This window comes from Bombina bombina, chromosome 5 (genome assembly GCF_027579735.1).
Source record: "Bombina bombina isolate aBomBom1 chromosome 5, aBomBom1.pri, whole genome shotgun sequence".
Lineage (NCBI taxonomy): Eukaryota > Metazoa > Chordata > Amphibia > Anura > Bombinatoridae > Bombina > Bombina bombina.
In genome coordinates, this window is record NC_069503.1 from 808845073 (window position 1) to 808857747 (window position 12675).

The following is a 12675-nucleotide window of genomic DNA, read 5'->3' on the forward strand; positions in this document are numbered from 1 at the left end:
ATTTCCTGATTTTGCGCTCCATAAAGCGCCACACAGTCTCAATTGGAGACATGTCAGGACTGCAGGCAGGCCATGCTAGCACCCTCACTCTCTGCTTACGCAACCTTGCGCTTGTAATCTGAGCAGAATGTGGTTTGGTGTTATCCTGCTGGAAAATGCAAGGACATCCCTGGAAAAGAAGTCTGGATGGCAGCATATGTTGCTCCATAATGTATACATATCTTTCTGCATTAATGGTGCCCTCACAGATGTGCAAGTTGTCCATGCCATGGGCACTAACACACCCCCATACCATGACAGTTGGCTTTTGGACCTGATGCTGATAACAGCTTGGATGGTCATTTTCCTTTTTGGCCCGGAAAACACAACGGCTGTTTTTTCCTAAAAACTATTTAAATGTTGACTTGTCGGACCATATAACCTGATTCCACTGTGCTACTGTCCATCTCAGATGAGACGGATCCCAGAGAAGTCGGTGACGCTTTTGGACAGTGTTGATGTATGGCTTCCGCTTTACATAGTAAAGCCTTAAAGGGATAGTCAAGTCCAAAAAAAACTTTCATGATTCAAATAGGGCATGCAATTTTAAACAACGTTCCAATTTACTTTGTTGAAAGCTAAACCTAGGAGGTTCATATGCTAATTTCTTATGCCTTGAAGGCCGCCTCTAATCTAAATGCATTTTGATAGTTTTTCACCACTAGAGGGCATTAGTTCATGTGTACCATAAAGATAACATTGAGCTCATGCACATGAATTTACCATGGAGTCAGCTCTGATTGGCTAAAATGCAAGTCTGTCAAAAAAATAAAATAAGGGGGCAGTCTGCTGAGGCTTAGATACCAGGTAATTACAGAGGTAAAACGTGTATAATTATAACTGTGTTGGTTATGCAAAACTGGGGAATTGGTAATTAAGGGATTATCTATCTTTTAAAAACAACAAAAATTCTGGTGTTGACTATGCCTTTAATGTGCATCTGTGGATGCAACGGCGAATGGTGTTGACTGACAAAGGTTTACCAAAATATTCCCGAGCCCATGTCAGGATATCCATTACAGACTCATGACGTTTTTTGAGACAGTGACATCTAAGAGATTGTAGATCACACACATTCAGAAGTGGTTTTCGGCCTTGCCCTTTACGCACTGAGATTTGACCGGGTTCCTTGAATCTTTTAATTATATTGTGCACCGTAGAAAGTGAAAAGCCCAAAATCCTACCAATTTGTCTTTGGGGAATGTTGTTCTCAAAGTGTTGAATTATTTGCTGACACATCTGTTGGCAGATTGGCGAGCCTCGACTGATCCTTGCTCTTGAAGGTCTAGGCCTTTTTCGCAGGCTCCTTATATACTATGATTACACGAATGCCTCACCTGTTTCACATCACCTTTTTATTTCAACTTTTCACATCGCTATTAGTCCTAAATTGCCCCTGTCCCAACTTTTTTGGAACATGTTGCAGTCATCAGACTTGAAATTAGTTTATATTTTCAAAAATACATTAAATTTGCTAGGTAAAACATCAACGTGTTAATAATGTGTTACCAATATAGTACAGGGTTAATTGCATTTTCAAATGACTCTGTTTGCCTGGGAGCCCTGGCTGGGCTTGGTCCACCCCAGGAGAACAATATTTTTTAAACAAATATGTATTTAATGCACTTTTTATGAAAGTCATTTAACGAGGCAAAATTTTCATTCAAAAAATAAAAAATGTTCCTATGGACATTAAGCTACATGTCGCACTATGAGAAACCAATATATTTAATATATAATCACTTATATACAAAAAACACATTTGTCAAAAATATGAAGATAAACAAAGGTATTACAGACTTTTACACAGACATAGTCAAATCATTTAAAAAAATAATATATTATGCTAAACTATGTAAGGAACCCAGAATAAATTGATACTTATGAGTATTTCTGCCAAGCAGGAATTATCTAATGTCATGAAGTATCCAATGTACACTTTGGCAATTATGTTTTCATGGAAGAACATTTTTTTATCTTGATGTATTAAATTGCAAACACATTTCTCTAGAGATTTATACCCTGCATTCTCAATCTGGTTTAAAAAATGAAATAAATGTACCTATCAGTTTTTATTAAATGCAGATGTAGAAATTGTTCCCTCGATGGCACAGCCTTTGATGATTTATTGAAATAGCTTCTGACTAATGTTGCTTCTTCGCATAATTTATATCAACTCTTATCTTTACTCAGAGGTTGCTACTTTATATAGAGTGTAGACTCTGCTGCTGTTGGAGTGTTCCAAATTATTATATTCTTTAAGCCTCAATGCTGGGGAATGTGAGTTAATTACAGCTTTTATTAATACAATTAAATTAAAATGCAACTTTAACAAACCGTCAGCAAATATAGTGATAGCTGTTTCAGTTACCTGCAAAAACACACATAGGAATCCCAAGACAAACGGGATTACATTAGAGATCATCCAGGAGTCATTTGATGGTCATCAAATCCAATTTAGAAGTCATTTGCACATTATCAGACATCATCAGGTTTTGTAAAGTCATCAGCTAAGGTAAAACATTCTGTGTGATGACCTCAGAAAGATTAGCAGATTACCTTACTGATTGTTTCACAAGCATGAACATCTAGTAAATGATTCTAGAGTCATCTCATTTAAATATTTTGGCCTCTGGGCATACTTCAGGATGGCTTCTTATAAATAGTCTGGAGTCATTGATTACTTCAGAATGACTCCAGGAAGATCATCCTTTTTGACTAGGGACGAGTGAATGAGTCAGCACATTAGTTAAAAAAAATATTGGTTGCATTTACTCATTGTAAATAAAATGTTGAAGAATTTTTTTTTTTTTCCCATTTATCGTATCTAACCTTTATTTATCAGACGAAGCATTCAAAATAGTCTATAGGAATCAATATTCAAATATAATGTTCAAATTTTTACATTTATTCTTTAAAAAAAGAAATAAATCACGGAACAAATGAGAAGGGGAACACGTTTTATCATTTCAATGTAAAAGTTGTGGTATTCAACAATCCTTAAATCAAAGCATTTTTCTTGTAAACCAGTAATGTTTAATTTGTCATGTGTGAAAGGGAATAAAAATGGTTTCTCGCTCACTGGGTACACTATACAGAGGAAGTTAAGAAAAAGCTGAATTAAAATTGCATCATAATCATAGCTTTGATATTAAATGCAAGCAATACGTGCACAATACAGCTAAATGTTGCACACACATCAGTCTGAGTTACATTTATGTTGTTTAATTAATTGATGGGCCAAGTGCATTTCTCACAAAACACAATAAGGGAAAATATAAAAAGAAATGAAGAGAACAGAATATATTCATTATAAAACACCATTACTGTAGAATTTTATATCACATGCAAGAAATCAAAACTGAATTATAAAATATCAAAGACTTAGTTACAAATAAGAATATTATTTTCAGCAAAACAGTTTTTGCATGGGGCAATGCGGGACAGATAGCTGGCAACCCGGGACAGCGGGACAGACCCCTAAAATCGGGACTGTCCCGCGAAAATCGGGACAGTTGGGGGGTATGCACTTGTCCTTGAAAGGCAGCTGCTTAAAAAAGTAACAGAAGGATCCTTAGCATGTTAATGTGAATCCTAGTTGCAATTCTACATCTATTGTGAATTAATTATTATTATATACCAGACTATTTTCTACGACACAGACTCCTTTGCCATATTTCTTTAATATGGGCCAGAAAATATTGCAATAAGAAAAATAATTATACTGTATACTAAAGATGAGACATTTTGGAACAGCTTTTTTCTAATGCAGAGAACAACATATAATTTATGTGAATGAAAAGCTAGACCTATTTATGCTTTGTGTATGGTTTGAAAATATTTAATGACACTTTTTAATAGTATTATATTAGGCATCCAGCAATCAAGTGGTTGGTGCTGGTGTCATGTAGCAAACCACAATGGTACAAATAAACAGGAAATAACAATTCTGACGTTTTTCTTTCTGAAAAGCTTTTGGTTACTAGATTTAGGTACATCATGTTGCAGTAAAATATTTTTTGCTTGGTTGAAAATACTTTGGTCTTGAAACTACCCACAAAAATGTCTAAAGTACTTTTAAATTATACAGTTTTACTGGCTTGTCAGCTTTATGTGACACAGATATTTTCTTCAATTTAGATCTCCTGTAAACAATTTGTAATAAATACTTTTAGTGAGTGCATTTGAGTAGCAAAGCTGATCTTAGATAATTATGTTTACATTCCATTTCCATGGGGCAGTGACAAGAGAAATATGATTTTGTGATATATTATATATGTATCATCAGCTATCCATCAACACAAGTATTTGCTTCTGAATGCTTACAAAATAGCAGATGTTGTCACTAAAATATATTCCTGTTGTATTTTAGATTACAAATGGTGTGCTATCAGTTATGCGCGGCCAAAAGCGGTTTTATCGCATCGGGTTTAGAGCTCATATTACAAGTCGAATGTAAACACGAACACATGAGCACAATCACGATTACCGCGTCCTCAGAGCTCTGGTTAAATGTTTTGCGAAACAAAAAATTTGCAGAAAAAAACCATCAAAAATACATTACAAAGTACAGTTACACTCACACTAAGAAAAAAATATTTTAAAAAATATTGCACAAAAAAGTTATAAGGCTCAAATATATGAGATCTCAGGTGTAAGAAAAAAAGGAAGGCAAAGAGCTTAATGGCTTTAACATTGATATATATATATATATATATATATATATATATATATACTGTATATTTATGTGTGTACATAGGATACCTAGGTAGACTCAGGAGCTGCTGATTGGTGGATGCACATATATGTCTTATGTTATTGGCTCACTCAATGTTCAGTTAGCTCCTAGTAGTGCATTGCTGCTTTTTCAACAAAGGATACCAAGAGAAGGAAGCCAATTAGATAATAGAAGTAAATTAAAATTTTGGGTTTCATGTCCCTTTAATGTAATGCAGGAATACCATTATATAGCTATAGCATACATGCAGTATTGGCCAAAGTATGTTTCTAAAATAAAAGTTAATGGTCAAAGGAAATGAAAAGTCAGAGGAAATGTCAGATTTTCTTATCCTTATTGAAAATGACTACTCTAAATAATTGTGTGATACAATCTGTTTTCTCTAACTAGGCAGGAAGTCTCATATTTGGCGCAGTATGCTTATTATAGCTTCGTTTCATTGCTGTAGTAAACTGTGCAAACTGCTGGTAACAAGATGCATCTCAATTAAATACTGTTACCACCAGTTTGCACAGTTTACAACAGCAATGGAAACTAGGCCAATGTTTCTGTATTTTATTACTATAGCGGGTGGGGATACGTTTGTGGCCAGAGCAGATACAAACCTAAACTCCAATAAGTCCATTTTGTCTCCAGTTTGGACTTTATGCCACAAATTAACATACTATGCCACTCAAATAAAATGCGTATTGTTCAATAATGATGTAGTTTAGATATTTAGCTAGTACAATATATACAGCTTGTTTTAAGGTTATTTAAATTTACAGCAGATCAGTAGCGCACTGATAACAAAAAGAAATGGTTTGTGATTTTGCTTGTTATTTTCCATTTCTTCATATCTTTTCCTCTGTCTCTATGATGTTATCTTTTGCAGTAATTGTAATATTGACTGTGTTTTTAATAGAGCAGAGTTCTAGTTGCACACATCCTTTTCAAGCCTGTTAGTGCTGCCTCATAGTCCTCATCTGCAATACTGATATGATAACAGGAAAAGAAGGACAATGATACTTTATCTCTGCTGCTATTTTTTGTAAAAATGTTATTTTGCAAAATGTTTTATTGGGCTACACTTTGAACTTGTAATTTAGTATTTTAATTAATATAATTGATCACATCCTGATTGATGATTTAATTAAAGTGCTTTTAATCACAGCATATTATTATTATTATTTTTTAAATGTTTGTATAAAGGGACAAAGCATGAATTGCCTTTATTGCACTTGAATTAATATTGCAGTGTCAGTCTCAGGTTGTCTGCAATAAAAATCAATTTCCAAGGTCTCTTTTGAAATTAAAAACAAACAAACACTTAAACCCAGGACTTAAATTATCTGCACAAAATGTCTGCTACATATACAATGTTCTCTGTCAAAGGGACATTGAATACTTTCAGATTGCAATAAAAATGTTAATTTATTTATTATGTATTAAAACAACTTTTAATTATACTCTTCATGTATACCTGTTCATTTATACTTTTCATGGTACATTATTTATTTTGTCCCCTTTTCCTGTAATATTATTCAGAATACTGTGAGCTTTCGAATTCCTATTAAAAGTGGGAGTGTAGACTCCAGTCTTATACTATATTCCACAAAATCATTGGTTGCACACTCTAGTGACCCATTTATAAAAGTCCCTAAATGGCCACAATAGAAAAGAAAACCTAGGTTAGAACATGGCTACACCAATTGCTTTTCTAGAGACTGGAGGTTTACACTTTTTTTTCAATAATTGAACAACTAATATAATTTAAAATTAGATCTTCATATTGTTATCAGGCGAAACACATCATTTTATCTAGCATTTATTTAATGTTTGTCCCTTTAAGTAGTAACTTTTTTTACCCAAATTAAATTGCAGTGATATTTTTCAGTTGTGATTGAATTGTGCATACTTTTAGAACTTGATATGGCTAGATATAGTCAATTTATAAATAAGGCTGAAAGCAAATATACTGACAACATCTTATTTTTTATTTGTTTTTTGCAATTAGGCACAACGTGGGAAAAAGTAATACGCCAGATTGGATTTGAAAGGTATGTAGTACATTTTCTTTTAAGCATCATAAAAACAGGAGTAATTATTATGTATACTAAAACAATTACAGAGTAACTGGAAGATAGAAAACTAAATATTAGTTAAAACATAAATGAAGAAAAGGATCCGCCTCATGGTAACAGGTGCACAAAGATTGACTCCATACACATCCCAGAGCAGTGAATGAAAGCAACTTGTAAACACCATGCCAACACCTGTGCTCAGTTAGTAATTCATTATACAAGGCAAAAAACAGCATGAACTACAGATTAAAGGGACACTGAACCCATATTTTTCGTGATTCAGATAGAGCATGTCATTTTAAGCAACTTTCTAATTTACTCCTATTATCCATTTTTCTTCGTTCTCTTGCTATTTTTATTTGAAAAAGAAGGTATCTAAGCTAAGGAGCCAGAAAATGTTTGGTTCAGACACTGGACAGCACTTGTTTATTGGTGGGTGAATTTATCCACCTATCAGCAAGAACAACCCAGGTTGTTCACCAAAAATGGGCCGGCATCTAAACATTCCTGCTTTTCAAATAAATATATCAAGAGAATGAAGAAAATTTGATAAAAGGAGTAAATTAGAAAGTTGTTTAAAATTGCATGCTCTATCTGAATAAAAAAATTGGAATCAGTGTCCCTTTAAGAGATTTTAACAGTACTCTGGAAAACATTATGTTAATGAGAAAAGTAATTATATTTCACTTGTAAAAATATATCATAGTTTGCTTTTCTAATTTTATCAATCCTATTTTTCTTTGAGAGAACATTCTTATTAGAACATGTTTGTGAGATCACACTAACCACTTCACTTTAATACCAGAAAAACATTAATGATAAAGAAAATTGAAAACAAAAAATCTGAAAGCAGAACTTACTATCAGCTAGATTACAAGTTTGTGCGTTCGTCTTTTAACACTGAAAATATGGTAATTTCAGCGTTAAATCAGCACCGCAGCCATTGCAAGTCTTGTCGGTATAGGTGTACCGCAAGCCTTTTAGCCTGTAACGCAATGTCAGTACCGCACTCTTAAAAATAACGTTTTTTCATGGCATTCCCATAGCACCGTTATTACCAGTTTTGTGGTCAGACTAAAAAGCGAGCGTTACAGCCTAAAACGACAAGATCTGTACCGCCATCTAAAGTCAGTAGTTATGAGTTTTACGCTACAAAGCTGTAACATAAAACTCATAACTAATGTGTTAAAAAGTACACTAAGACCCATAAACTACCTATTAACCCCTAAACCGAGGCCCTCCTGCATCGCAAACACTATAATAAATTTATTAACCCCTAATCTGCCGCTCCCAACATCGTCGCCACTAAGAAAATTTATTAACCCCTATTCCGCCGCTCCCCAACATCGCTGCCACTATAATACAGTTATTAACCCCTAAACTGCTGCCCCCCGAATCGCAAACGCTATTTAAATATTATTAACCCCTAATCTGCCGTCCCCCCACATCGCCCCCATACTATACTAAAGTTATTAAGCCCTACACCGCCGCCACAATAATAAACCTATTAACCCCTAAACCAAAAGCCCCCACAACGAAATATAATAAATTAAACTATTAACCCCTAAACCGCCAGCCCCCCACATCATAACAACATAAATTAAACTATTAACCCCTAACATAACCCTAACACCCCCTAACTTAAACATAATTAAAACAGAGCTAAATTAAACTTACAATTATTAACTAAATAAACCTATTAACCCTTAAACCGCAAGCCCCCCACATCGCAACAACCTAAATTAAACTATATTAACCCCTAAACCTAACCCTAACGTAACCCTAACCCTAACACCCCCTAACTTTAACATAATTAAAATATAGCTAAATTAAACTTACAATTATTAACTAAATAATGCCTATTTAAAGCTAAATACTTACCTGTGAAATATAACTTAAGATAGCTACAATATAACTAATAGTTATATTGTAGCTAGCTTAGGTTTTATTTTTATTTCACTGGTAAGTTTGTATTTATTTTAACTAGGTAGACTAGTTAGTAAATAGTTATTAACTGTTTACTAACTACCTAGTTAAAATAAATGCAAAATTACCTGTCAAATAAAACCTAAGCTACCTTACACTAAAACCTAAAATTACAAAAAATAAAAAAAACTACCATTACAAAAAAAACGAAATTATCCAAAAAATAAAATTTATTCCTATTCTAATACCCTTTAAAAAAAACACCCCAGAATAAAAAAGCCTAATCTAAAAAATAAACTACCAAGGGTCCTTAAAAGGGCCTTTTGTAAGTTAAACAGCTCTTTTGCTACAAAAATAAACAAACATACCCTAACAGTATACAAACCCCCACCCCCAAACTACCAAGGGCCCTTAAAAGGGCCTCTTGTGGGGCCATTAAAAGGGCCTTTTGTAGGGCATTGCCCTAAAGATAATAACTCTTTTCCTACAAAAGAAAAACAAATACCCCCTAAAAAATACATTACACAAAATAACAAACATATTTTTAAAAATATTAAAAATTATTCCTTTTCTAATACCCATTAAAAAAAACACTGCAAAATAAAAAACCTAATCTAGAATAAACTACCAATGGCCCCTAAAAGGGCCTTTTGTAGGGCATTGCCCTAAGTTAAACAGCTTTTTTACCTGAAAAAAAAAAATACAAAGTCCTACTAACATTACAACCCCCCCCCCCCCAAATCCACCAAATAAAAAAAAATATTTAAAAAACCTATGCTACCCATTGCCCTGAAAAGGGTATTTGGATGAGCATTGCCCTTAAAAGGGCATTTAGTTCTTTTACTGCCCAAACCCTAATCTAAAAATAAAATCCACCCAAAAAACTCTTAAAAAAACCTAACACTAAACCCAAGACGATCCACTTACAGTTTTTGAAGTCTCGTTTGAATGATCTTCATTTTGGTGGCCTCTTCAATCTCCTCCTAGCGGAGAAGTCCTCATCCAAGTGGAGAGAAGTCTTCATTCAGGTGGCCTCTTTAATCTTCATCCATGCGGCATGTTCTATCTTGATCCCGATGGTGCGGAGCGGGTCCATCCTGAAGATCATCCTCTTCATACGGTCGCCGCGTATACTAAATCTTCAATGCAAGGTACGGGATCCAAGATGGCATCCCTTGCATTCCTATTGGCTTAAAAATTTTAATCAGCCAATAGGAATTAGAGCTGCTAAAATCCTATTGGCTGTTCAAATCAGCCAATAGGATTTAAACAGCTCTAATTCTATTGGACGATGAATCAGCCAATAGAATTAAAGCTGCTTAAATCCTATTGGCTGTTCAATAGTGATCTTTGGAAAATCTCATGATTTTCAAGTAGAATCTTGCAAGAATTATTAGTCCCTTTGTTGTGGAGCCATTTCACCCCCTCCCCCCTTGTATAGTAGTGTGATCCTTTTATTTACAGACAAGAAACATATTGAGCAATATTTTTTTTTCTTATCTATTTCTCAGTTCTATGTGGACATCAAATGAATTGACAGTTTATCACCCTTAAAAGTACACAGTTAATAAATTACTCTTTAAAAAATATCAAAGATAGTGTTTTAATATTTGTCTCAGTGAAGTATTGCCAGTTTATCCTGACAGTGGCAGAACTTTTAAGTCACATTATGAGATAGTGTTACACACCATTTAGAGTGAATTTTCCAGATTCTATTATACATAATCATTTTCACAATATTAAAGCATCTTGAGATCAGATTTTAAAGTATACAACCCCTTCACATGATACAGAAAATAATGAAATCTAAGCAGCTTAAATATTCATCACTTAACTCAAAACTCTGGCTCTTATAGGTAGTGGCCAAACATCTGTCATTTACTTCAGCAAGTAAATTCTTGGAAGTTGTGCCATGCATGACAGACTTGTGTGGACATTTTCAATAAGAAGTGTTACCATAAAAAGTCATTACTTTAAGGAGCATAATTACTTTTTTTCCCTTAACTGCCAAAGTGGTTTGCAGTTCTGTCTAGAATTCTTGCAATTAAAGGGACAGGTTACCCATTAAGGGTTGCATTGACATAGAGAGGTGGGCAAGATATGCATCAGAATCTTCTACTGCATCTTCCTGCTTTAAAGGGACATGCTACTCAAATGCTGAATCAGTAAAAATGATGCATTGTCTCTGTAAAATGCTGACTAGAAAATATTGCATGAACACTTCTATGCAATGAAATGAAGATATTTTATCTTAAAATTTCCTCAGCTCACTAAAGTATGTGCTCTATTACTGGGCGGCAACTAAACATCACGGGGCCCAGGGCAAAAGCTGTGGCAGGACCACATAGGAGAAAGAGTAGTTACTTCACTTGGATTGTGAGTTATCCTCCCCCTGAGGATATAAACTTTTTATACAAATATGACGGCAGGTTTGTTTCTGTATAGCAGAACTGTGGTGGCCATCTTGGAAATCCCAACACCATATTTGTAAAGTCAGATCCAAACATTTACTTATTGTGAGCCCTGTTCTGTTGGGGGAACACAGAAGGGACAGATAGACTTTGATGTAGGTGGAGCCTGGGCACAGATAGACTCCCCTAGAGTTGCAGGCCTATTCTCAATTGAGACCTCTGAGACCCCTATAGTTATGCCCCAGCTGAGCAACTATCCTTCAGCATTCTGCATCATCAGTGTTGATTTCACACATTGCTTTATTGTGTTTTCATGGGATTTCACCATAATCTTGCATGATATTATCGTGCCAGATGCAGACTCACTTGCAAGTTTTGGGACACATTATCTTGATTGGATGCTTAAGATTCTTTTACAATATAATGTGGCTACTAAAGAATTTTTAAAAAATGGGTTTACTATCCCTTTAACCCCTTAATGACCACAGCACTTTTCCATTTTCTGTCCGTTTGGGACCAAGGCTATTTTTACATTTTTGAGGTGTTTGTGTTTAGCTGTAATTTTCCTCTTACTCATTTACTGTACCCACACATATTATATACCGTTTTTTATTTTCATCATATCTTATAATTTACTATAGAAAAAATTATAAAATATGAGGAAAAAATGGAAAAAAACACACTTTTTCTAACTTTGACCCCCAAAATCTGTTACACATCTACAACCACCAAAAAACACCCATGCTAAATAGTTTCTAAATTTTGTCCTGAGTTTAGAAATACCCAATGTTTACATGTTCTTTGCTTTTTTTGTAAACTATAGGGCCATAAATACAAGTAGCACTTTGCTATTTCCAAACCATTTCTTTTCAAAATTAGCGATAGTTACATTAGAGCACTGATATCTTTCAGGAATCTCTGAATATCCATTGACATGTATATATTTTTTTTTAGTAGACAACCCAAAGTATTGATCTAGGCCCATTTTGGTATATTTCATGCCACCATTTCACCGCCAAATGCAATCAAATACAAAAAATTGTTCACTTTTCACAAATTTTTTCACAAACTTTTGGTTTCTAACTTAAATTATTTACAAACAGCTTGTGCAATTATGGCATAAATGGTTGTAAATTCTTCTCTGGGATGCCCTTTGTTCAGAAATAGCAGACATATATGGCTTTGGCGTTGCTTTTTGGTAATTAGAAGGCCGCTAAATGCCACTGCGCACCACACGTGTATTATGCCCAGCAGTGAAGGGGTTAATTAGGGAGCATGTAGGGAGCTTTTTGGGGTAGTTTTAGCTTTAGTGTAGTGTAGTAAACAACCCCAAGTATTGATCTAGGCCAATTTTGGTATATTTTATGCCACCATTTCACCGCCAAATGCGATCAAATTAAAAAAAACATTAATTTTTTCTTAATTTTAGGTTTCTCACTGAAATTATTTACAAACAGCTTCTGCAATTATGGCACAAATGGTTGTAAATGCTTCTCTG

The 12675-nt window shown here is 34.3% G+C and overlaps 1 protein-coding gene across 1 annotated transcript in view; it reads left to right on the plus strand.

The window, feature by feature from the left end:
- The window catches only part of PIEZO2 (piezo type mechanosensitive ion channel component 2), a 655528-nt gene that overhangs the window by 302803 nt on the left and 340050 nt on the right, over nt 1-12675 (plus strand). The window contains exon 4 of the mRNA XM_053714912.1: nt 6774-6816. Coding sequence (XP_053570887.1) covers nt 6774-6816 — 43 coding nt within the window. The remainder of the gene's footprint in view (nt 1-6773; nt 6817-12675) is intronic.